We start from the raw sequence: 25,910 nt of genomic DNA, 5'->3' as shown, positions 1-25,910 counted from the left end.
AGGCATTCTGCCACCAGAAAACACCAGTGTGTAAATATCCATTCCTGTCCCCAAACTCAGCTCCTTCATGTATATACTGAGCAACAGGGTTTCAGGATCATATGGCAAACCCACTCATAGCCTCCTGTGGAACCACCACCCTGCCCTCCAAGGGGCTGCACCTCTCAGCTTCCCTACCAACAGTGGATAGGTACCTCTCTCTCTCCACATTTTCTCTAGCACTTGTATCTCTGTTCATTTTTAAACAGTTTTATTCACACATTATACAATCCAACCTAAGTGTGTATAGACATGCCTTCAACACTATACTCTATCTGAAGACATTTCCTTTTCTTCCACAAAGAATCCATACTCCTTTCCCATGCCCCCCACCTGCTGACATTTAGTTTTGGCATAATGCCTTGGTTTTATTCAGTGGAAGTGTATTACAAGGTTGCTGTTGACACAGACCCTAGCTTGCACTGATTGTACTTTTTCCCAAATACCATCTATTTTCAACACTGTGCAATACTGACATTCATTTGCTCTCCCTCATGCAAAAATGTTTCTTAATTTGTACATTTAATCACCATCATTGTCCACTCTAGGCATTCCTAAATTATACCGTCTCAGTCTTTATCCTCTAACTTTCCTTCTGGTTTCATACAGGCCCCCAGTCCTTCTCCCTCTATCATACTCACATTCAGCTTCACTCACTGCACTTGTATTATTGTGCTACAATCAGGTAGTATTGTACTATCCATTTCTGAATTTTTACAATCACTCCTATTGCACAATCTATATTCCTTCAGCACCAACTGCCCAATCTCTACCCTATTTCTATCTCCTGATAGCCTGTGTTCTTAACTTCAATTCTCCAAGTTCATGCATTCATGTTAGTTCATATTAGTGAGACCATACAGCATTTATCCTTTGGTTTCTGGCTAATTTCTTTCAATATAATGTCCTCAAGGTCCTACAGCTGCATAACATCCCATCTTATGTATATACCACAGCTAGTTTAGCCACGCATTGGTTGATGGGCACTTGGGCTGTTTCTAAATCTTGGCAATTGTGAATAATGCTGCTATAAACAATGGTATGCAAATGTCCATTTGTGTCCTTGTCCTCATATCCTCTGAATATATGCCTAACAATGGGACTACTAGATCATATACCAATTCTATACTTAGCTTCCTGAGGAACCACCAAACTGCCTTCCAGAGCATGTGTTCTACTTTACATTCCCACCAATAGTAGATAATTGTGCCTCTTTCTCCACATCCTCTCCAGCACTTGTCCTTTTTTTTTTTTTTTTTTATAATGGCCATTCTAGTGGGTATCAGATGATATCTCATTGTGGTTTTGATTTGCATTTCCCTAATAGCCAGTGAAGTTGAGCATCTTTCCATGTCCCTTTTAGCCATTTGTATTTCCTCTCCTGAGAAGTGTCTGGTCTTGTCTTTTGCCCTAATTTTTTAATTGGGCTGTCTTTTTGTTGAGTTGAAGAATCTTTTTATATATTCTGGATACTAAACCCTTATCTGATATATAGTTTCCAAATATTGTCTCCCATTGTGTAGGCTGCCTTTTTACTTTCTTGACAAAGTTCTTTGATAGACAAAAGTGTTTAATTTTGAGGAATTCCCATTTATCTATTTCTTCCTTCAATGCTTGTATTTTGGGTGTCAGGTCTAGGAAACCACCTATATTACAAATTTTATAAGGTATTTCCCTACATTTTATTCTAAAAGTTTTATGGTCTTAGCTCTAATGTTTAGGTCTTTGATCCATTTTGAGTTAATTTTTATATAGGGTGGGAGATACGGATCCTCTTTCCTTGTTTTGCATATGGATATCCAGTTCTCCAAGCACCATTTATTGAAGAGGCTGCTCTGTCCCAGGTGGGTTGGCTTGACTGCATTTGCTGATAGATATTTTTCTTCTTCTGTTCCTTCCTGGTCAGAGCTGACATTTTGAGTCAGAATCTCCACTAACCTCTGAAATTTGTTCTCTCACTTGCCCTCCAAAACTGTGTTCATCTACCCTTGGGTGGCTCCCCTGGCTCTGATCCCTCCTCACTGCTCTATCTCCCCTGAGCTAAGCCCTGACATCCAATGTGGCTGCTCTGACAACCACTGTCTTGCACATGTGGAGCAATCTGTCCAAAGCCAGCATGAGAGGCTCATCTTGTCATATAAGTCTGAAATATGGAGCTTCTGGAATGTCGGTCACAAGGAGGTGCAGTGCTAGAACAATGGCCTGAGAATCAGGAAAGTGAGTTGTAAGACCTGCTCAGCCTCTGACCTTCACTGTCCTTGGTCAACACAGAATGGTAGAAAGGGCAAAGGATTTGGGTCAGGAGCCAGTGTACAAGTCCCAACTTTAGGCCTTTTAGGCTATGTGATCCTAAGTCTCAGTTCCCTTTTCTGTAAAACGGGGCTGATAAGGAGGAATAAGAGTAACAACATAACAAAATACCTGCCCTCCTTAAGGAACATGTTATTGAGAAGGTCAAATTAGAAGGAAATGTGTGTTAGATATTGCAAAATTCTATGCCGAAGAGTTATTATTTATGAAAAGAGTCAAAGAGAAAAAAGTATATAGTGTCATACAAAAGCATTGTTTTTATGGAACACTTTTTGAAATATCCCATGTATTTCAAGAGCCTCAGAAAAAATCTTTATTGTAACCAGTGTACATTAATTTAGACATCAAATTAACTTCTCTCATAGGATTTTTCACTAACTCCAATGCTTGAATATTTTAAATCTAACCACAAAACCCCAAGCACTAAACCCTAGATAAATAAGTCCCAGGGCCTCTTAATTGATTATGAACTTGAGAGTCATAGTCAAGTACCCAGGGTATTGTCTGCTTGGCTTTTAGACATTTAGAGAAGAGGTGATGAGGGGATGGCAGGGTAAGGGGGTGGGTTCAGACGTTTCTTAAGAGTGAGCATCACCAGAGTTGACATGGTTAGAGTCCTGGCGGGGGAAGGGGGAAGGAGACTAATTTCCACATAGAAGCTAGGGTCAGCTGCCAAAATGCCACTTAAGAGGCAAGTGGGGGCATGCTGGAAAGGACAAAGTTCTTAATCCTAGCTCTGCCAGGTTAAGTGAACAAGTCACTTATCCTCACAGAGTCTAGATGTCTTCATCTCTAATATGGGAACAATAATCTTTATTTCATGGGACAGTCAGATGGATCAAATGAGATCACTCAAGAATGTGAGTGTTTTGAAAGAGAACACATAAGCACTCTTTGAACGCATCCTGGGTCTCTGTGCCTGTTACCCCGCCAGTCAGTACCGGGGCTGATCTCCACTTCCATACAGAAGTCCCACTCGCCCAGGGCTCATCTGCTCTGTGCCCCTTCATCACTTGCCCAAAGTTATGCTTCTGTTTTTCCAAACTGTTCTTGGTAAAGTATTCCATTCACTCACCCATTCCATTGATCAGACATTCTCCCATTCACCAAGCACTTCTTGGGCACCTACCACATGCCAGGCCCCATGCCAGACCCTAGGGACAGCAGAGAAGCCTACAGCATTATCCCCACTCTTAAGGAGCTCACTGTGTGAGGGAGGGAAGAGAACATGGGAACAGCCAGAAACAACATTCTGATGGTGGGGGAGCTCTTGTGAAGAGTGTCAGCTCAACTAGAGCACGGGCTCCTGCTAGCAGACCGGGTGTGGTGGGGTGAGAGGCAGGGGTAGTTGATGGAGACGTGTAGTGAGGATGGAGAGAAGAGGCTAGACTAGAGAAACAATTCTGGGTAGACCCACAAAAGTTGGGGGCCACTGGAGGATGAAAGGATGAGGAGCCAGGAAGAGAGGTTAAAAGGTGATACTCAGGTTTCTACCTTGATGTTATTTATGCTAAAATAAAAGGAGAAAGTGGGACAGTTTGGGTTAGGGTCATATTTGGGAACATTTGAGGGTCTGAAGACAATCATATAGAGATGCCCAAAGATAGCTCTTTCACAATCTCTTTCAGAATGGAAGCCAATATCTGGGAAATTTCATCAGGTACAGGCAGTAGCTAGAGCTATGATCATACAGTCTTGTCTGGTGAGTCGAGGCCCAATACCCCAGTTATGTTTCATGGCCGAGACCATCTCCCCATTAACCTGAGATCTCCTTAGGGAGGGACCACGGTGCCTTATCATCTTTCATTTCTCTACTCCCCACCACATCATCACCCAACACAAGGCTCTAGTTCCACAGGGGGAGGCACCCACTTGGCCCCTGCACCTGACCTGGACAAGGTGCTCAAGAAATGGAACCCACTGTTCATACCGACATGTAGGACCTTGTGCCCACAAAAGAGTTGGCCATGGAGTCAATGAGCTGCCCGCTGACCCCAAAGTCACAGAGCTTGATCTCCCCACGGGAATTCACCAAGATGTTGGAAGGCTTGACATCTGCAGGGAAGAGAAAATAGAAAAGTAGGGAATCAACACAGATTGGGTGGGAAAGGTAAGGTTCGGCACTCCACAGATAGAGTAGCCCTGACCACGGGTCCCAGGACCTCCCCAGCCAGCCCTAGGCTTACAAACACACACAAAAATAAAAGACAGCAGGATCTCTTACTCACCCTCATTCAGGGTTCAAGGAAGGATTATCAGTAGAAGTGGGACAGAGAGCTAGGGGAGTTCTACTCTTGGAGAATGCAGACTAGCCAGATAACCCACAGGAAGGCATCATTATCATGAATAGTCAACATTTCTGAGTATGTTGCATTGATTATCCTCATTTACAGGGAGGAAACAGGCTCTATGGACAGACATCAGCAAACAGTGAGGGGCCCACTCAAGAGCAGGCACAACCAGAGGTAAAACTACAGACTGACAGAGAATCTTTGAAAGAATATAAACATAATATAGAACATCTAGAAAATCAAAGAAAAATTCAAGCTATCCATAATTCCAACCTTCTAGAACCATTTTATTATTTTTCCCTCCAGCGCTTTCTCATACAATTGCGTTTATTTATTTATTCTAATAGGTCTTTTAAGTATCCTTCCAAAGGGAAATTAAAAAAAAAAAAAGTCAATCTCTGATATCACAAGTCAGTCCTTCCTCTGCTGCATCCTCACTAGCCCCTTCTTGTCATCACCCCTAGCCAGCTCTAACTTACTCCACCTGACCATCAGCTCCAAAATGCTGGCGGTTTGCTTCATCACAGTAATTCCAGGACCAGAACAGTACATGGCACACAGTACATGTCCAAAATGTTAGTTGAATAAATGGATCTATACACCGTGGACACATGCAGGCCGGTGTACACACACTCATCACACACAGGCCTCGGTGCAGTCTTTCCAAAAATCGTGCCCTTGTCAAGTCCCCATGACATCCCCACTACCACCCGGTTGCAGGCCAGGCTCTTCTGTAAGGAACACAGGACATGAGACCAAGCTGAGCTTCCCAGTTGACCAGCAATCCCCCCTTTGTCTCTCACATAAAGACTTTCAGAATGTGACTGCCAAAAGTAGGCTTACAGGGCATCTGGAATATTTAGGTATTACCTGTTAGGCCTTGTTTTAAAGCAAAAGAGTAGCACTAGCTAAAGAGACAGGAGACCTGTATGCAAATCCTGATCCTGCCACCAGCTCTCTACATAGCCTTGGGCAGGTCATTTGGCTCCTCTAGGCCTTGGTCTGCCCATCAGTAAAGGGGCAATAATGACCATAGCTCTGGAACCTTCGCAAGATGGCCAGGATGTAATAAAGATGAGCATTTAAACAGCACACCAAGTTACAGGAATACGAGGAATGGTGGTTATTACACAGGCTGCCCACAAGATCAGCAGTTCATAGAACCAGATACCCCTCACTCCCCAATAGAGAGCACCACCTCCTCAGGGCCCAAGGAACGCCTTCCTCTCTAGGATGCAGCTTCTGTTCACTGTAACTGTCCTTGTAGCTGATTTCTATTCACACGTCAAGCAAGACTCCTTTTCCTCAAACTTATGTAACATTTATTTCCGTCTATCTCCAGCTGTCAGTTCTGGCTTCCCCTACCTACCCCCAGGCCAACAACACTGCCTTGAAGGGAAGCTCTGAGGGGTTTTTCCTGCCTGGACTACACTAGTCCTGGGAGCCAGATATACTGCACATGGCCCAACCTGGTGACCTAGGGGGCCTGACAAGGAGAAGCCACTTGGAAGCCTGGAACCACTAAACCCAGAGCAGGGCCAGGATATGCTCCACCCTAGCCACCCAGCCAATCCTAGCTCTTCTCTAGCGATAGTAGAGGTATAATACTAGACTAAGCCAGAGAAGTAGATTCCTGATGTCCAGGTTATGGGCACTGGCTTCCCACAATAGCTATTCCCACCAGCTTCCACAGTTCCTGTCTCCAGTATCTTCTCTACTTGCCCCATCCTGCACCTAATACCAGCGAGGCTTCCAGTGGGACAGGGCCTAAGACGGCTCCCTTTTACCTTAGAGAACAACCCAAGTCCCTCAGCCTGGCTCTCTGAGCCCTCCACTATTTCTTCCTTAACTCTCCAATTTCATGCCCCAATGCTTCTCTATGTCTCCCTCTTCCCAGCTGAAGCTGGCCGGCCTACTTGCCCCTGTGTACAGAGTCTGTCCTCTGTGCCTTCTCTTGTGCTGGTTCCTGTATCTAGAACATCCTCCCTTCCTACTCACCTTCTTACCTCTACTTCTAGCTGCCTTGTTCTTCTGAGTCCCCTTCCCAACTTGGGGATACTGCTAGCTCCTGGAGTCCTAGGAGGGTTCATGAGCTTCCTTCGCTCATGTTTCCTATCAGAGCCTTCAAACATTGGGCAAACCAAGAGCTCAGTCCCTCACTAATTCCTGAGGCCCCCTACACTCCTCAGGTTTTTTTTTATGACCCTTGGGGGGCCAGGTGGCATTATAAAGGAAGCATCAACCACCCACTGAAGTTCCCAGATTGACAAGCTTCCTCAGGGAAACCCACATGATACTAGGATTTGATACCCCAATTCGCTTGACCTCTGAAACAATAAGGATGGGCAACCCTCCTTCCTCAGAAATGAACAAAGAGGTTAGTGGAAGAAAGTACCAGTCTGATATTTTCTATCCCAGAAATAACCACTGTTCAAAGCCTCCTGACTTTTCTCCCAAGAACACACATTTTAAAGTTAACTTCTCATTATTTTCTGCCCCTCAAAAACAAGGGGTTTGAATTAAATCATCCAGTGTGTCATTTGTTTCTTCTCTAAACATGCATGCTGTGAGTAGAATGGACATAGTCCCTGTCCTCACTAAGACAGACAGACTCACAAAGACAACAGCACACGCGCACATGCCTGACAGTAAGGGTAGAGAAAGACCCAGTCAGGGCACTGGGGCGCAGAAAGTCTACAGTTCTCTAAACCAGTTTGAGTCCAGCGGTAAGGCCCTGTCAGGCAGATGTAGCAAGGCTATTATCAACCCTCCAGTTTATTCCATGTTCGAGCACCTTCATTTTGCTTCACTTCAGCTACTATTAGAAGAACAGGACTCCCTACTGGAGGGTGGAGGGAGAAATGCGAGATGAACGAAGGCGGCCCCGGGGGAACGGAAGGGAAGAAGAAGGGTAGGGGTGGCACGCACCACAGGAAAAGAAGAGGTTGAGGGAAGAGGCAAAGGCCAAAAAAAAAACAAGCCATGTGACAAATGGAAGCCTGATTCTGGGTGACAGGCTGAATCCAAAAAGTGAAATGACTTTGGATAAGTGAGAGTTAAAGGTGGGGTGGAAAAAAAAAAAGGCAAATGAAATTTTTAAAATGGTGACTTTAGACATCAAATGACCTTTTCGTAGCAACACCAAGAGAGCCTTAATAATCTGCTCTAAAGATGAAGAAACAGGAGAGGGAAGAAGGTAGCTGACCTTGGTAAATCAAATAATAGCCTCACACTTTATCCATGGCCTCAGGGAGCTAATTAAGTAAGAAAGAAAATGAATCCAGAGTTAATTCCACACCTTTCAATCAGCCATTATCTATAACCTCTTTTTCCCACCCAACCTTCCCCAAGTGCTCTGAAAAAAGAAGATCCAGCTTTCTCCCCCCACCTCTCTCCCCCCAGCTAACAGGGATGATGCACAAGAGGACAAACATTATATGATTTCACTTATATGAGAATATACAAATTCGTGGAGACAGAACATAGAAGACAGGTTGGGGGAGGCAAGGAAGGAGAATGGGAAATCAATGTTCAACGGATACAGAGTTTCTGTTTGGGATGATGGAAAAGTTTTGGTAATGGATAGCTGTGATGGTAGTATCACACTGTGAATTTAATTAAGGCCACAAATTGTACACTTGAAAGTGGTTGAAATGGAAAATTTTATGTTGAATATATATTATCACAATACAAATTTTTTTAAAAAGAAGAGGAAGAGGTGGAGGAAGAAGAGAATAGGTGCAGCTCAAAATCTAGGGGTGGGACAGACAGGAGATGAGACAGCAAAACTAGAAAGAATCCACAACAGCCCTGGGCACTACTATGGCCAGATCTTTTAAATACAATATTGTGCTGGTTTGAAAAGATGTATGTCCCCTAGAAAAGCCATGTTTTACTCTAAATCCCATTTCGTAAAGGCAGAATAATCCCTACTTAATACTGTATGTAATTAGATATCTCCCTGGAGATGTAACCCAATCAAGAGTGGTTGTTAAGCTGGATTAGGGGAGATGTGTCTCTACCCATTTGGGTGGGTCTTGATTAGCTTCTGAAGTCCTATAAAAGAGGGAACATTTTGGAGAATGAAAGAGATTCAGAGAGAGCAAAGAATGCTGCAGCACCACAAAGCAGAGTCCACCGTCAGTGACCTTTGGAGATGAGGAAGGAAAACGCTTCCCAGGGAGCTTCATGAACCAGGAAGCCAGGAGAGAAAGCTAGAATATGACTCTGTGCTTGCCATGTGCCCTTCCAGCCGAGAGAGAAGCTGTGACTGTGTTCACCATGTGCCTTCTCACTTGAGAGAGAAACCCTGAACTTCATCGGCCTTCTTGAACCAAGTATCTTTTCCTAGATGCCTTAGATTGGACATTTCTATAGACTTGTTTTAATTGGGACATTTTCTCGGCCTTAGGACTGTAAACCAGCAACTTACTAAATTCCCCTTTTTAAAAGCCATTCCGTTTCTGGTATATTGCCTCCCAGCAGCTACCAAACTAGAACAAATATTGTAGGGCAGAAACTTTTGATTAAATTACCTCCAAAGCGATGTGGTTCACCCAACTGTGGTTGTGGCCATTTCATTAGACCTTTCGATTAGGCCTTTTGATAATAATGTGAAGTAAGCATTACAAATAGCAGACTAGGAAGGCTGAGGCCTAAAGAGGGGGCATCCCCTGTCAAGGTAGGGTAAAATCCTTGAAATCTGACTGTGAGAGAAAATAATTTCCCACTCCTATTTAGCAGATGAGCTCGATGATTCGTTCTCCGCTGCAGCCATTATCCCTCCTGACAACTGTAAGAAACATGTCGACAGCAAGAACTCAAGATCGCGTTTCCCACCTCCTTTTGCTTAACAATTGAGTTCAAACAGGGAACCTTTGGAGCATCCAAGCCAATTCCAAACATGGCAAGATTCTTCCTTCACTGTGAATATTTTTGTAGACAAGCCCAGAGAGGCATTTTAAAATTTTTAACTTCCCTCCTGTATTAGTTTGTAAGCTACCAGGATGCTATAATACCAGAAATGGAGCAGCTTTTAAAAAGGGAATTTAATAAGTTTCAAGTTTACCATTCTAAACTTATAAAAATGTCCAAACTAAGGCATCCAGGTAAAGATAACCTTAATACAAGTAAGGCCAATGCACCTGAAATGCCTCTGTCAGCGGGGGAGGCATGCTGGTCCCTTACTCGGGCTTTCAGCCATGGTTCCTGTGGGGGTTCCTCACCTCTCCAGGGCTGGGTTTCACTTCTTGGTTTCCCTTGGCTCTCCCGAGGATCTGGCTTGCTTAATATTGCATAGGGAAACACACGGCAATGTCTGCTGGGCTCCAAGCATCTCCAAACATCCACGTCTCTGTTTTCCAAGTGTCAGCATCTGTGTCAGCTCTGCTCTGAAGTTTTCATCAGCTCTCTTTCTCTGTCAGTTCTCTCTCTTTTGGCTCTGAGGCTTCTGTCATTTCTGGCTCTCTCCAAAATATCTCCTCTTTTCAAGGAGTCCAGTAAATGAATCAAGACCCACCCTGAATGGGCAGAGTTACCTCTCCATCTAATCAAAAGGCCATACCCACAATTGGGCGGGCCACATCTCTGTGGAGATTATTTAATCAAAAGTTTCTGCCCTACAGTACTGAATTAGGATTAAAAGAAACAGCTGCCCCCACCAGATTGGATCAGGATTAAAACACAGCTTTTCTGGGGTATATAATATTTTCAACGGACATACCTCCCAAGATTCATTAGTTTGAAATGTTTTTATTCTCCACCCTCCTGTACCCCTCTCTGTCAATTTACTGCTTACTCTCTGATCCAAAAGGGAATTAAATATTATATGATGTTGCAAGTGTACAGGATCTGGCTTTCACCTGCACAGACTATTCCCAAAAAAATGGTCTGATTTTTAAAACAGGAAGTAACAAAAGCTAGAGCAAAAAGCAAAGGGGCTGAGAGAAAGAAATAAAGGGAGGGAAGAAGGGAGGAAGGGTGGTGGGGAGGGAGGGTGGGAGAAAAATAAGGGGATAGAGAAAAAAGGAAAGGGCTTGAAAGCTTATAGATCCTGGATTCCCAAATCTCTCATTTCTAATGACCCCATAATAATAATATTTGGCTATATTTAGAAGAGCAGCCCCATTTTACAGATATAGAAATTAATTATAGATATATACTTATCAAGAATAAAGTCCCTTGCCCAAGATCACAAAGTAAACTCTACATTTGAAAAACATGATTTAAAGGAGGACTTTCCCCTTCTAGACTATGTGGGTTAGTCAGAAACAAGTAGAGATGCAATCTATCAGAAAACCAACCAACCACCGCCAGCAGAAAAACAGTGCTGGTTACTGGATACTTACCACAGGCTATTCAAGAAAGGGAAATCAGCTAACAACCTATTTTGACCTGTTGAAGGCTAACTTTGCTGGGGGGTGGGGTGTGGGCGGCAGGTTAGGGAGAGGAGACAAAGGGAAAAGGATGGAGAGTGGGAAAGAATTTCTAGCAACACTGCTATATTTATGATGACTTAGGAGTCACCAAAAAAAGGAGTCACCAATCATGCTTGGGTCACCACTCAGTATGATTCCTGAGATAAGTCTGGAAGGAAGGCACCAGTCATTCCCTGGCTTAGCCTGGGATAGACCTCTAAAGGGACAGCACTGCAAACAGATGACCTGACAATTAACAGACAAATGTAAGACACATATCATGGGCATTCATTGTTGAGTTTACTGAGAAGAGACTCCCCTCCCCACCACATATATTTCTTTGGGGGAAGTACTCTCCTTCACATTCCAACAAACTGGTTCAGTCAGAGACTTCAATGAGATAACACTGTCCCCTGGTCAAAAGGAAGGCCTCTGGCCATGGTAATCCTGTCAGGTCAGGGGATCCATGTTAGTTCAAGGGTTTTCCAGCCAAAGCTGGGAAAAATCTCTTTCCTCTGATAATGAGACTACGAAGCCAGAGGGCCTTATAGGTCCATTCTGGTAGAGACAGCCGGACTGGAAGGATAAAACCAACAAAGAGAAACAAATCAGAGAGGGAGAGAGCTTACAGCATCTTTATAAGTACATTTTTAACTGAAGTATAAGATCTAATGGAATTTTAGTTCCTGGACACAATTACCCCTTAAGCCAGCCTGGGGTTTTGGTTAGCTAGACATACCCCCACCCCACTCCCCCTCCAAAAAAAGAAAAGAAAGTCCCCTTTATTGTTTGAGCTCATTTGAGTTGGACTGTCACTAACAACTAGGAATCTTAACACCCAGTGATTCTTATCAACTGGCATCAGAAATTACATTATTAAGTAGGCCATATGGTGTGGTGTAGAAACAGCATCACTAACTCTGGAGTCAGGCAGACCGGGGTTTGAATCCTGGCCCTAGCTCTACCAAGTAGAGTTGTGTGACCAAGCCCATGTTATAAGACTATGCTGTGCCTGTTTCTCAGCTATCAGGAAGAAATAGTAACTCCTAATTCATAGTGCCTGACAGGTCCCAGGTGCTCAACAAATAGCAAACAATACATGTGAGAAGCACGGAATTTAGAGTTCAGATCCTCCTGAAGCATGGAGGGAAAATAAAAACTAATGTTTACCTGAAGAAAAACACAAAGTGATATAAACAATAAGGTCCTCCTCAGTGTGGCTCCCACCAACACAAGCCCCACCAGTGCAAGAGGCCCCGCACTGCTCCCTGAATGTACCCTGTATGCTTGTCTCCGAGTTATTTGCTCTTGCTGGTCTCTAATCCAGATGTCTTCTCTGTTCATATGTGTTCTACTAGCTTTCAAGCCTTTTTATTTGTTTTATTTATATTTGTTTGTTTCTAATTAATTTGGTGCTTAACTGGCTTTACCCTCAAACAGAGATGCACCATCTGGGTTCTGCATTGTCACTATAGTGCTGGGCATCCGGAACCAAGTTCCATCTCATCTGGGGGATGATTCATCAAATCTGTCCTTCTTTGGTCACCAGGCCTCCAAATCAAATAAGATCCCTGGGGCCCAAGATCCCTCTTAGAAAATTATCCATAACTGAGGAGAGGGGCAGTCTCAGCCACGGGTTGCCTTTAGAAATAAGGCTTTGTACTGTGAGAAGGGGCAGGCCATGGCTCTCCTGGAGTAAAGGGCCTTCCTGAAAAGTATAGGTACAACCTTGGGGCCCAGACATGGGCTTCATGCTCCTTCCCACCACAATCATCTTGGGAAGGGCCAGGGGCAAGTCTTCTGGCTCCCTTCCCCTCCACATCTTCTCAAACCAGTACCTGCTCTCCAGGGAGGCCCACCTTGCTCACCAATGACTGCCTGGAATAAACCCTGACCAACGCTCTCCCATCTGTCACCTCCTCTCCTCTATGACTATCCTAACGCAGACCCACATTATCTCAATTTCTTATTTGAACCACAGCAATAACCTTTGGACTGACCTCTCTCCATTCTCCAGCTCAATTAGCCAAAGCAGCCACAGTCCTTTTCCTTAACTGACAGCCTTGCCCATCTGGCTTCCTCACAAGAACATTCTACAACTTGCTATTGCCCTTGACGAAATCCACTTCCTACCACAGCAACACCAGGGGTAAATCATGGGGGGAGTGACAAGAGTTAAGGGGAGGTTTAGATTTCCTATTTGGTGAGGGTGTGTTTATTTGTTATCCTTCTCTTGGGAACAATGAAATTATCTAAAATTGAGTGTGTTGATGGACTGTGGACTTTGGGCATTAAACATGATACCTAATGAATGCAGGTGGCTGAAGGATGCACTGACTGAGAAGTAGACTGGTGAACGATGATATATACTTATGATCAAATATTGTGTGGCTACAAAAAGGAACAAAGTCATGAGGCATGCAACGATGTGAATGAACCTACGGGACTTCGGTGAGGCAAAATAAGCCAGAAATGAAAGAACAATTATTGTATGGTCTCCTTTAGAAAATGCTTATAAAGAAGCAGGGGCCTAGATTGTAAACTCTTATAGCAGACACATTTAGCCCAGAGTGGTAATTATTATTTCAAGAGGATGATATATATATATATATAAACCATTAAGTGTGGCTATGTTCCAATAAAATTCTTATCTGTAAATATCAGGTTACATATGTTATTTAGAGACAAGAACGAAGCCAGTCAGGTTGGGATTAAGGATTAAGGTAATTCAGAGCACAAGGGTAAGGAAGACATTGTCTACATTTCAGAACTGCACATACTCTTTGAGACCAAAGGGAAGAAAGGTTTATTTTGTCTGGAACCTAAATTTTCTGTAGCACCTAATCTAACTCAGCCTGTCTGGATAGCTCATTTGAACAACTGAACCACAGGGAGCCCAGAATAAGAATGAGAACTTTTAATCCTGTAGAGCTTAATGTAATGCCTGGATACATCCTAGAATATATTAAGCAGATAATCAAAAAGTACTGGCAAAGTCCCTTGAGATGGGAGAAAAACTTTACCATGGGGAAACACCTGATACTGTGTCAAACATTACAGACATCCAAATCAATAGGTCAAGTCCTTGATCTTGAGGTTTACTCTTGTGAAGCTTATGTATGTAGCTGAGAAGCTTAGCCTACCTATAGGTATGCCTAAGAGTTACTTCTGGGGGACCTCTTCTATTGCTCCAATGCGGCCTCACACTCTCACAACTCTGCCATTTCAGGACAAAGGCAGCCATAAGCAACACATAAACCATTAAATGTGGCTATGTTTCAATAAAATTTCATTTATAGACATTGAAATTTGAACTTCTTAGCTTGTAGGCCATACAAAATTAGGCAATGTGCCCATTCCCGTCTTAACTGCTTGATTATTGTTTAGAACCCATGTTAACAGTTTTTGTCTTTCTGATCCCATGCTTAATATTAATAGTAATTGTATAGAAAAAAAAACTTTTTTAAAATTTTCATGTCTAGAATACATTTCTTCTCCCCATCTTCTAGTAATAAAACCCCTCTTTTCGAGTATATGTTCCTCCCCAAACATGTGTTTCTGCTAGAATGGCAATCAAGGGGCTCCATCTTTCCTACCAGGGGATGGGTATATACATAATCCAAGGCAAAAACCAGAGGACTCTAGTCCCCAGACACAGTGACAGATCCAGAAGTGGGCAGGTACTCCAAGCAGAGCCAATCAGACCCAATCTGTATTTTGAGCACTGATTTTACGCTAGGGAGAGAAGGAGAAGCTCTTTCCCCAGTATTGGGAGTACCAAGGACCAGATAGACATGCCTAGGTCTACTGAGGTCCACTGTGCCTCAGTGGAGAGACTCCAACAGAAAAGAAAGCCCAAACAAGGACAATAAACCCTAGAGGTGATGAGAGTCCTGACACTGTTATTTCAACCCAGATTAATGCCTGCCCGGACCCCCTGGTTACCTGAGCCAATTCATTCCCACTCTTGTTAAGTAATCTTGAGTTTTTTTTTTTTTTTCTGACACAATCAAAAGAGTCCTGACTGATAAATTACACCATATCAGGTTCAACTTCAAAGTTGGCAGGGTAGCAATGCAGACATAAAACAATGACACTGGCTGTGTCTCCCCATGTTCTAGAGGCATTTGTGGATATGTCTATTTTCTCCTTTATACTCTAAGCTCCTAGAGGACACAATTCATTTCTGGGCCACCTTTATGACCTCCAGAGCCATTCACCCAATATCTTATATTTGGAGAGATATTTAATGAATATTTTACAAATATGAATTACGTGTCTTAATTAGGAAAAAAGAGTGTTAGGCGAGTGGTGAAGAAACTACCAACCAGAATGTCCTCAGAGATATCAGAGCAAACATATTCCGAGAGGGATCACAAGACCAATAGCCCATACACCACACACAACAGGCTGAGACACACAGACTGCTTCTCCCCATCAATACCCAGGGGAAACAGACTACAATATTCACTAGGACAAATCACAGTGGACCTGTTCACCACGGATGCAATCCAGAGAAGCCACCCAGAGGCTCAGACATTAGGAATATTAGCTATATTTGTCCTGATCAAGAAGTCCTGTTTCATGATGGAAGAGAAAAATCACCTCAGGAATGAAGATGAAACCTGCTTATCTTTAAGTTCCCACCCAGCACAGACACACTAGGAATGTAGGAAAGCTAGTCACAAGGCTTTGTACCTCACCAGGACCAGGACATACTTAACCAGTTGAAGAGAGATAATGGCAAAACTTTCAAAAGGTCACTTACCCACCTGGGAAAATAGTACCTAAATGGCACCTGAAAACAGGTGTTCTCCGCCCAAATACATTATTGCAATTCCTCTCACTTAAAAAGTAATGTATTAAAAAATAATAATAATAACGTATTGACAAAGGATTTGACATGCCCTGGATCACATGCCCTGACGCCTCCAACACCTCCACCCTCCCTGGTTACCCAGGAGCCCTGGCATTCCAGCTGACGCCCTTCCTGCCACAATCCTTTTGGAACAAATGGGGATATTACTATAACCCCTTTCCTGCAGCTCAATATTGATCTGGAAGTTTTGCCTGCAGAGTCGTTTGTAAAATTCTCTATCATCCTGCCAATAAATGAGTCCTCCAATGCCCAAGGTGGGGGGGTGGGAAATAATGTATGCTTCACTCCCATCACTGACATATTCCTAAAAAGAAATGTTTGCATCAGCACAACCCGTGAGAACTTATATCTGAAGGCTTCTGTAGTGAATTGCTACCAGAGTAAGTTGTGCTGTAAGTTCTCATTTTTGAAAATTACTTTTACTTGGAGCTGGGCACACCTAGAGGCCACTTCTGATAATTCTTTAAAATTCTGTGTCACTTCTGCATGCTGGACCAAGTAACAGGGATGCCGATAAGCCTTAGCAAGAAAGGAGGGTATCGTTCATTTCCAGACAATTGCTGTGGGAGTGGATATCTCAGAGCACTGTTCCTGGGCCCCTCCAGCAGGTAACTAAGCTGGCAGCCCATTTACCGTAGAGGCTCAGAAGGGTCAACTGGCTTTCTGACAGCAACACTGTGACAGTAGTGGACTCAGGGCAGCCACTTTTCTGCTTGAGTTACCCAGCAAGATCCCCAGAATAGCCTCGGTTCCTGCCCTACAAGGATTGTGAGTTCAACCTTTCAAAGGATTTCCTGAACTTACCTAGGATCCTTCTATAATGAATAAGTCTGGGGGAGTTTAAACTAATTCAGACTGGTTTCTGTTGCCAGCAATCACTAATAACCTATACTAATTCACTAATAACCAGCAGCTGACATTTATTAAATGCTTACTATGTATCTAACACTATTTTAAGAGTATTTTCTATGACTACCTCAATTAATCCTCAGAACCCCAGAAGTAGGTTCTCTTTTCTCCATTTTCCTAAAGTTCAGAAGTTAAATAACTTGTTCAAGGTTACACCAGTAAGTAGCAACCAGGATTTAAACCTTGAATTTTCTACACTGTGATAAAGTGAAAAAAACTGTCTGCTGCAGTTCCTCCCAAGAGGTGGGGCATATCTCTCACTTGCTAAAACATGACTTGACTAAATGACTTGTTTTAGCTAATGGGACATTAGCAAACCTCACATAAGCAGAGCCTTAAAAGATGCTTGGAACTTGTCCTGTCGTGCTACTAGGACTACTAAAACCATCACGGAAAGAAGTCAGAGCTTTAGCTTCCAAAAGGATAAGAGACCAAGTAAAGAGAGAGGCCAACACAAAGAACAATAAAAAGTAGTACAGTGTTGTTGTTTACTAAGTTTTGGGATGGTTTGCTACAGTGCAGAAGTTAACTGAAATAATCACTAAGCTCTCTCCAGCAAATAAATGTCAACAAATAAGAATAACTTAAATTTGAGGCAGAAAAAGCCTCTTAACTCTTCCCAGTTTTTCCTTAAGGGCAGAATGAGATGGAAACACATTTACATTCCATCAGGAAAGAACATATTTAGATTAGAAGAAGAAAACGGCAGCAAGGAAGATTAAAGACAGGCGGGGAAATTGCCCTCTCATTCTCATTCTGATTCAGGTTTCCAGGAATGATCTACTTACTGTCTTGTTCAGGAACCAAGTTGTGCAAGAGCACCATTTCGTAGTGCAGGCGTTACAGCTAATTCTTTCAGAATTTCTGGAGAAACTCCACAAACAAGAGGAGTCTGAAAAAAACTAAGCAGCCAGGCCAGGTTCACTATGGCAAATTCCTTCTAGGGGACTTCCTCTTCTTAGCTGGGCAAGTGGTGAAGCTCCCACCAAAGACATCTGCCTATGAAACTTTGGCATGAAGATCAAAGCAGCTCTTCATGCCAAAGAGCAACCGACACTAATGAAGCCAGAACAAAGTCCTGTGAAGGTGGTGGCAGCACCAGACAGAAGGGAAAGCAAGTTGGTTATTCTAGGAATGAGCTGGAAGCTTCCTCTATTTGGTCTCCATTAATAAACACGAGGCGTGGCACAGGGAAGGCACAGTGGCAGACAAGGTAGACAAAGACAAAGGATTCACCTGAACGACCTGTAAATTAATCACTGCATTAATAGTTAGGAATCATTGGTTCTTGGCTAAGTTTCACTGTTGACTTGCTCTGTTTTCTGTCACAAGTCAACCACACATTCGCTCATCTAACAAACCTTTAAGGAGAGAGATTTTCTGCTACTTCATTAGGTGTCAGGGATACAAAGATGTATTCAGCAGGTTCCCTGATTTGAAGAAGTAGATGAGACAGGGATATAAGCTTTCTGACCTTTGGTTTCTACATTTGTAACAGGAGTAATGTACCTAGTTGTGGTGGTTTGAAAGGATTATGTGCCCTAGAAGAGCCATCCGTGCTTTAATCCTGATCCCATCATGCAGAGGCAGCCTTGCTTTTAATCCCTATTCATTACTATAGGTCGGAAATTCGATTAGATTATCTCCACGGTGATGCGACTCACTCAATTGTGGGTACTAACCTTGGATTAGAGGGAGATGTGACTCCACCCAGTCCAGGTGGGTCTTGATTAGTTTACTGGAACTCTTTAAAAGAGGAAGCATTTTGGAGAGGCAGAGCCAAGAGAGAAAGAGAACCACAAGAGCCCACACAGCCAGAGACCTTTGGAGATGAAGAAGGAAAACGCCCCTGGAGGAGTTTCATGAAACAAGAAACCTGGAGGCAAAAGTCACCATGTTGTCATGTGCCTTTCCAGCTGAAAGAGAAATCTTAAACTTCATCAACCTTTCTTGAGTGAAAGTAACCCCTTCTTGGTGCCTTAATTTGCACATTTTTATAGACTTGCTTTAACTGGGACATTTTCTCAGCCTTAGAACTGTAAATAAGTAACTTATTAAATTCCCCCTTTTTGAAAGCTGTTCCATTTCTGGTATAGCGCATATTCCAGCAGTTAGCAAACCAGAACACTATTTCACAAGGTTACCGTGAGCAGTAAATGAGACAAAGTACATACAGCACGTAACACAGCACCTCTCATATGACAGGCCCTCAATAAATAACGATCATTGTTTATTACATAAGGGATGGATACTCTGCCTAAGAAACACAGAGGCAGAACATTTAATCCATCTGGGGAAGGGTTGGTGTGCTGGCTTGGAAGTATTATGTACCCCAGAAAAACCATATTTTAATCCTGATTCAATTTTGTAGGGGCAGCCGTTTCCTTTAACATTGATTCAATACTGTAGGTGGGAATGTTTGATTAGATTATCTCATGGAGGTGTGACATGCACAATTGTGGGTGTGATCTTTTGATTAGATGGAAATGTGACTCCACCCATTCCAGGTGGGTCTTGATTAGTTTACTAAAGGCTTTAAAAGGGGAAATATTTTGGAGAAACCTCACAAACAACAGAGAGACAGCCTGCATAAACTTCAGAGCAGAGTTGACAGTGTCTTCCCCCACTATGACATTCAGGGGTGAAGGGCTCCCTGGTGGTGGGATCAGCAAAATCTTCCGGACCAAGGCGAGGAAAAGAAGTGTAATAAAAAAAAGTCATCAGGGGCCAAGAGAACTCAAGCGTAGTCGATAGGCTATTCTGGAGGTGAATGTCATGCAAGCTTCAGTTAGATTGTGCTGATTGCCATGGTTCGCTAATCGCCAACCAGCAACAAACTCCTGTCGACTATTAAGAACACCTGGGGCTCAAGAGACTCTATATAAAGGTTTTATGCACTGTTTGCTTTTCTGGAATCTATAATTCCTCCAGAGGATTCCTAGGTCAGATAAATCCTGAAATGCTGAGGGACCAGCCTCTCCAAAATTATCAATTAATTAATCCCCTATCCTTTGGTGTCAACACTGCTGCAGTCAGAATGGGCACTGCCTAAAGATCCATATAGATTGGGAGAAGGATCAAAGGAGAAGGAGGAGGTGCAACAGAGAGATCATGATTTGGCAAACGAGTATGACTGCTGAATCACTATATTCCTTCTAATCTCCAGCGTTTGGGAGCAGCTAGAAGGAAAAATCTGAAATAGTGGAATGGTAACTCATAACAAACTCTGAAATCTGTTCTGTAACTACCTGTTCTTTTCCTTGTACATATATTTCACATTAAAAAGCATTTTTAGATGGTCATTCATATTTTAAAACTTCAACTTCTGTGTGAGACTAAAGGGAGAAATGTTTATTTGGTGCAAAATTTATATTTTGACTAGTGCATTTCCTAATTTAACCTGAATGGTCAGTTTAATTGAACACCATAAATACATGGAGCCTTGAATATAGTATGAGATTTTGTCTGTTTGTCCAGTTTAATGTGATGCCCCAATAATCCCAAAGTGATTTGAACAGTGAATAAAGAAGTATTTGCAAAGTCCCTTTAGGGAAATGGAGAGAAAGGGGGAAAAATTCAACTTCCCCATTTGGAGAATTACTGATATTCTCGCAAGCAGGGGGGACAACCAAATAGGCCTAGCTCTTGATCTTGGGGTTTGCCCCTATGAAACTTATCCCTGCAAAAGACAGGCCTAGCCTACTTAAAATTATGCCTAAGAGACACCCCCAGAGAACCTCTTTTGTTGCTCAGATGTGGCCTCTCTCTCTCTAATAGACACAGCAAGCGAACTTACTGCCCTCTCCCCTTTACATGGGATAGGACTCCCAGGGGTGTAACCCTCCCTGGCAATGTGGGACACAAATCCTAGAATGAGTTGGGACTTGGCATCAAGTGATTGAGAAAACCTTTCAATCAAAAGGGGGAAGAGAAAAATAAGACAAAATAAAATGTCAGTGGCTGAGAAGTTTCAAACAGAATCAAGAGGTTATCCTGGATGTTATTTTTACATATTATATAGATATCCCCTTTTTAGTTTATGGTGTCTTAGAGTGGCTAGACGGAAGTATTTGAAACTGCAGAGCTGTGTTTTCGTAGCCATGTTTCTTGAAGATGATCACATAAGACATAGCTTTCACAATTTGTGTGACTGTGAAAACCTTGTGTCTGATGCTCCTTTTATCTACAGTATAGACAGATGAATAAAAAATATGGATAAAAAATAAACAAATAATAGGGGGAACAAAATTTAAAATAAATTGAGTAGACTGAAATACTAGTGGTCAATGAGAGGGAGGTGTAAGGGGTATGGCATACATGAGTTTTTTCTTTTTCCTTTTTTATTTCTTCTTCTAGAGAGATGCAACTGTTCAAAAAAAAAAAGATAATGGTGATGAATACACAACTATGTGACGATACTGTGAGCCACTGACTGTCCACCATGTGTAGAACATTTGTATGTCAAGAATGTTTGTATGTTTCTTCGTTTTTTTCTACAATAAAAAATTAAAAAAAAAAACATTTTAAAAAAATGTAATTCAGTGCCTGCCCATGCAAAAAGAAAACAAAAAGTAATTGACCATATAGGTATGGATCTATTTCTGAACTCTTTATTTTGTTCTATTAATCTAAATGTTGATCTTTATGCCAACACCACACTCTACAGATTTTTGTTACTTTGCAATAAATCTTGAAATCAGTTAGTCTAAGTTCACCAATCTTGTTTTTCTCTTTCAAAGCTGTTTTTGGCTACTTTAGGTCCTTTGCATTTCCAAATGAATTTCATTCAACCTGTAAATTCTACAGACAGAAACCAATTCTGAAGAATTTTTCCCAGAATAAGGTGTGTTTTAGTTTGTTAATGCTGCTGGAAATGCAATACACCAGAAATGGAACAGCTTTTTTTTTTTTTTCATTTTTAAAAATTTTTAATTTATTTTAAAATTTATTTATTAATTAAAAATTTTAACAAACGAAATATAACATTAACATAGATAATCAGTAATTTACAATATCATCACTTAGTTGCATATTCATCATTTCTTAGAACATTTGCATCCATTCAGAAAAAGAAATAGAAAGACAATAGAAAAAGAAAGAAAATGAAAACAACAACAAAAAAAGATTATACCTACCATACCCCTTACCCCTCGCTTTCACTGATCACTAGCATTTCAAACTAAATTTATTTTAACATTTGTTCCCCCTATTATTTATTTTTATTCCATATGTTCTACTCATTTGTTGACAAGGTAGATAAAAGGAGCATCAGACACAAGGTTTTCACAATCACACAGTCACATTGTGAAAGCTATATCATTATTCAATCATCCTCAAGAAACATGGCTACTGGAACACAGCTCTATATTTTCAGGCAGTTCCCTCCAGCCTCTCCAGCCTAAATTCCCCTTTTTAAAAGCCATTCCATTTCTGGTATATTGCATTCCAGCAGCTAGACTAGAACACCTGCTGTTCAATGCATAACTTCATTGGTTTCAATTATTTTCAAAGATCATAGCTTCAGATTTGCTTTGTGAGGAATGAAGTCTACTTATAAAAGTATTTCAAACTCAAATCCAGGAAGTAGGGCTACTGCTCAGCCTGTAGCATGTTGGCATCAACTTCTAATCAAAGTACATCCAGTCTAGGAGCCAGACTTTGTTCGGTGACAAATGGATACGTAACATCTGAATAATTTTCATATTATTCATATGAATGATTTCATATTCATATAATTTTCACCCTTTCTTTTTTTTTTTAATTTTTTTATTAATCAAAAAAAAGAAAAGAAATTAACACAACATTTAGAAATCATTCCATTCTACAAATGCACTCAGTAATTCTTAGTATCATCACATAGATGTATGATCATCATTTCTTAGTACCTTTGCATCGATTTAGGAAAAGAACTAGCAAAACAGCAGAAAAAGATATAGAATGTTAATATAGAGAAGAGAATTAAAATAATAATACTAATAAAATATATATATATATATAAAGGAAAAAGAAAAAAAACAAAAACAAAAGATACAAACACACAAACAAACAAACAAAAAACCATATTTCAGGTGCAGCTTCATTCAGTGTTCCAACATAGTTACATTACACTTAGGTATTATTGTGCTGTCCATTTTTGAGTTTTTGTATCTAGTCCTGTTGCACAGTCTGTATCCCTTCAGCTCCAATTACCCATTATCTTACCCTGTTTCTAACTCCTGCTGGTCTCTGTTACCAATGATATATTCCAAGCTGATTCTCGAATGTTGGTTCACATCAGTGGGACCTTACAGTATTTGTCCTTTAGTTTTGGGCTAGACTCACTCAGCATAATGTTCTCTAGGTCCATCCATGTTATTACATGCTTCATAAGTTTAGTCTGTCTTAAAGCTGCATAATATTCCATCGTAGGTATACGCCACAGTTTGTTTAGCCACTTGTCTATTGATGAATATTTTGGCTGTTTCCATCTCTTTGCAATTTGTAGATAATGCTGCTATAAACACTGGTGTGCAAATGTCCGTCTGTGTCTTTGCCCTTAAGTCCCTTGAGTAGATACCTAGCAGTGGTATTGCTGGGTCGTAATCCATTCTGCCATTCTATGTCTTTTGATTGGGAAATTCAGTCCATTAACTTTTAGTATTATTACTGTTTGGATAATATTTTCCTCTACCATTTTGGCTTTTGTATTATATATATCATATCTGATTTTCCTTCTTTCTACACTCTTCTCCATACCTCTCTCTTCTGTCTTTTTGTATCTGACTCTAGTGCTCCCTTTAGTATTTCTTGCAGAGCTGGTCTCTTGGTCACAAATTCTCTCAGTGACTTTTTGTCTATAAATGTTTTAATTTCTCCTTCATTTTTGAAGGACAATTTTGCTGGATATAGGAGTCTTGGTTGGCAGTTTTTCTCTTTTAGTAATTTAAATATATCATCCCACTGTCTTCTAGCTTCCATGGTTTCTGCTGAGAAATCTACACATAGTCTTATTGGGTTTCCCTTGTATGTGACAGATTGTTTTTCTCTTGCTGCTTTCAAGATCCTCTCTTTCTCTTTGACCTCTGACATTCTAACTAGTAAGTGTCTTGGAGAACGCCTATTTGGGTCTATTCTCTTTGGGGTGCGCTGCACTTCTTGGATCTGCAAATTTAGGTCTTTCATAAGAGTTGGGAAATTTTCAGTGATAATTTCTTCCATTAGTTTTTCTCCTCCTTTTCCCTTCTCTTCTCCTTCTGGGACACCCACAACACGTATATTTGTACGCTTCATATTGTCATTCAGTTCCCTGATCCGCTGCTCAAGTTTTTCCATTCTTTTCCCTATAGTTTCTGTTTCTTTTTGGAATTCAGATGTTCCGTCCTCCAGTTCACTAATTGTAGCTTCTGTCTCTTTAGATCTACCATTGTAGGTATCCATTTTTTTTTTCCAATTTTTCTTCTTTGTCCTTCACTCCCATAAGTTCTGTGATTTGTTTTTTCAGATTTTCTATTTCTTCTTTTTGTTCAGCCCATGTCTTCTTCATGTCCTCCCTCAATTTATTGATTTGGTTTTTGAAGAGTTTTTCCATTTCTGTTCGTATATTCAGCATTAGTTGTCTCAGCTCCTGTATCTCATTTGAACTATTGGTTTGTTCCTTTGACTGGGCCATATCTTCAATTTTCCGAGTGTCATCCATTATTTTCTGCTGGTGTCTGGGCATTTGATCAGATTTCCCTGGGTGTGGGACCCAGCTGGTTGAAAGGTTTTTCTGTGAAATCTCTGGGCTCTGTTTTTCTTTTCCTGTCCAGTAGGTGGCGCTCGTGGCACTCATCTGTCTGCACGGCAGTCGGCCCGGGAAACCGCGCGTGGAGGCGGGGGTCGCTGGCCGCCGCGGCTTGGGAAAGTGCCGGTCCTAATTGTCCAGCTGCCCCGAAACGCCAAGCGTGACGGGAGGGCCCCGCTATCCAACGTTCCCAGTCAGACCGGGGAGCCACGTGCGTGGAGGGGACCCCAGTCGCCAGCCGCCCCGGCCGGGAAAACGCGCGCCCCTCGGGTATCTCACCGCAGCAGATTCTCCCTGACCATTCAGCTGTTCCAGAATGGGGTACGCTGTCTTTTTGGTCTCTGTCGTGACTCCGGGAGCAGTTTCGTATTGTTTCTGTTTCTTTAGTTGCTTTTCTGGAGGAGGAACTAAGACCCGCGCGTCTTACTAAGCCGCCATCTTCTCCGGAAGTGGAACAGCTTTTAAAAAGGGAATTTATTAAGCTGCAAGTTTACAGTTCTAGGCATAAAAATGTCCAAACTAAGGCATCCAGATAAATATACCCTGACTCAAGAAAGGCTGACGTTTGTGAAGGTATGTGAGTGGTGTCTGCTAGTCTTTGTTCCTGGTCTCACTGCTTCCAGCTTCTGATTCCAGTGGTTTCCTCTGTAAGTGTCTGTGGGCTTTCACTTAGCTCCTCTAGGACACAACTCTGGGCTCTGGCCTGCTTAGCACCTCATGGGAAGGCACATGACGATGTCTGCTCTCTCTGTCAGCATTCCACGCATCTCCAGATGTCTGTTTCTCTGTAGGCCCTGACCTTTCTCCAAATGCTTCCTTTTAAAGGACTCCACTAAACTAATCAAGACCCATCTTAAATGGTGGAGTCACATCTCCATCTAACCACAGGTCCCACTCACATCTGGGTGTGTCACATGTCCACGGAAACAATCCAATCACTAGGTCCCACTCATAACTGGGTATGTCACATTGCTATGGAAACAATCCAGTCAAAGTGTCCATCCCACAATACTGAATCAGGATTAAAAGAAACATGGCTGCTCCCACAAGACTGGATCAGGAAAAAGAACATGGCTTTCCTGGGGTACAGAACAGTTCCAAACCAGCACAAGGTGGAACATCTGTACAATATTCCTCTTCATGCTTCATTTTTTCATTGCTTTTCCTTCCATGGGAACCCATTAGTGAGGACCTGCTGTTACTCCTTTTCTCCCCAGAAAGCCATCTAGCTAGGCACTCACTCCTCAGTGCAGTGTTTCTTAGAGTGTAGCTGTGGACCACAGAATCAGAAACTGCTTTAAAAA

General features: G+C 42.0%; 1 protein-coding gene across 1 annotated transcript in view; it reads right to left on the bottom strand.

The window, feature by feature from the left end:
• The window catches only part of MAP2K1 (mitogen-activated protein kinase kinase 1), a 98,909-nt gene that overhangs the window by 8,653 nt on the left and 64,346 nt on the right, over positions 1-25,910 (bottom strand). Inside the window, exon 6 of the mRNA XM_077128280.1 lies at positions 4,280-4,404. Within this exon, the coding sequence (XP_076984395.1) occupies positions 4,280-4,404 (125 nt within the window). The remainder of the gene's footprint in view (positions 1-4,279; positions 4,405-25,910) is intronic.

This window comes from Tamandua tetradactyla, chromosome 14 (genome assembly GCF_023851605.1).
Source record: "Tamandua tetradactyla isolate mTamTet1 chromosome 14, mTamTet1.pri, whole genome shotgun sequence".
NCBI lineage: Eukaryota > Metazoa > Chordata > Mammalia > Pilosa > Myrmecophagidae > Tamandua > Tamandua tetradactyla.
This window is presented reverse-complemented; position numbering and strand designations above follow the sequence as displayed.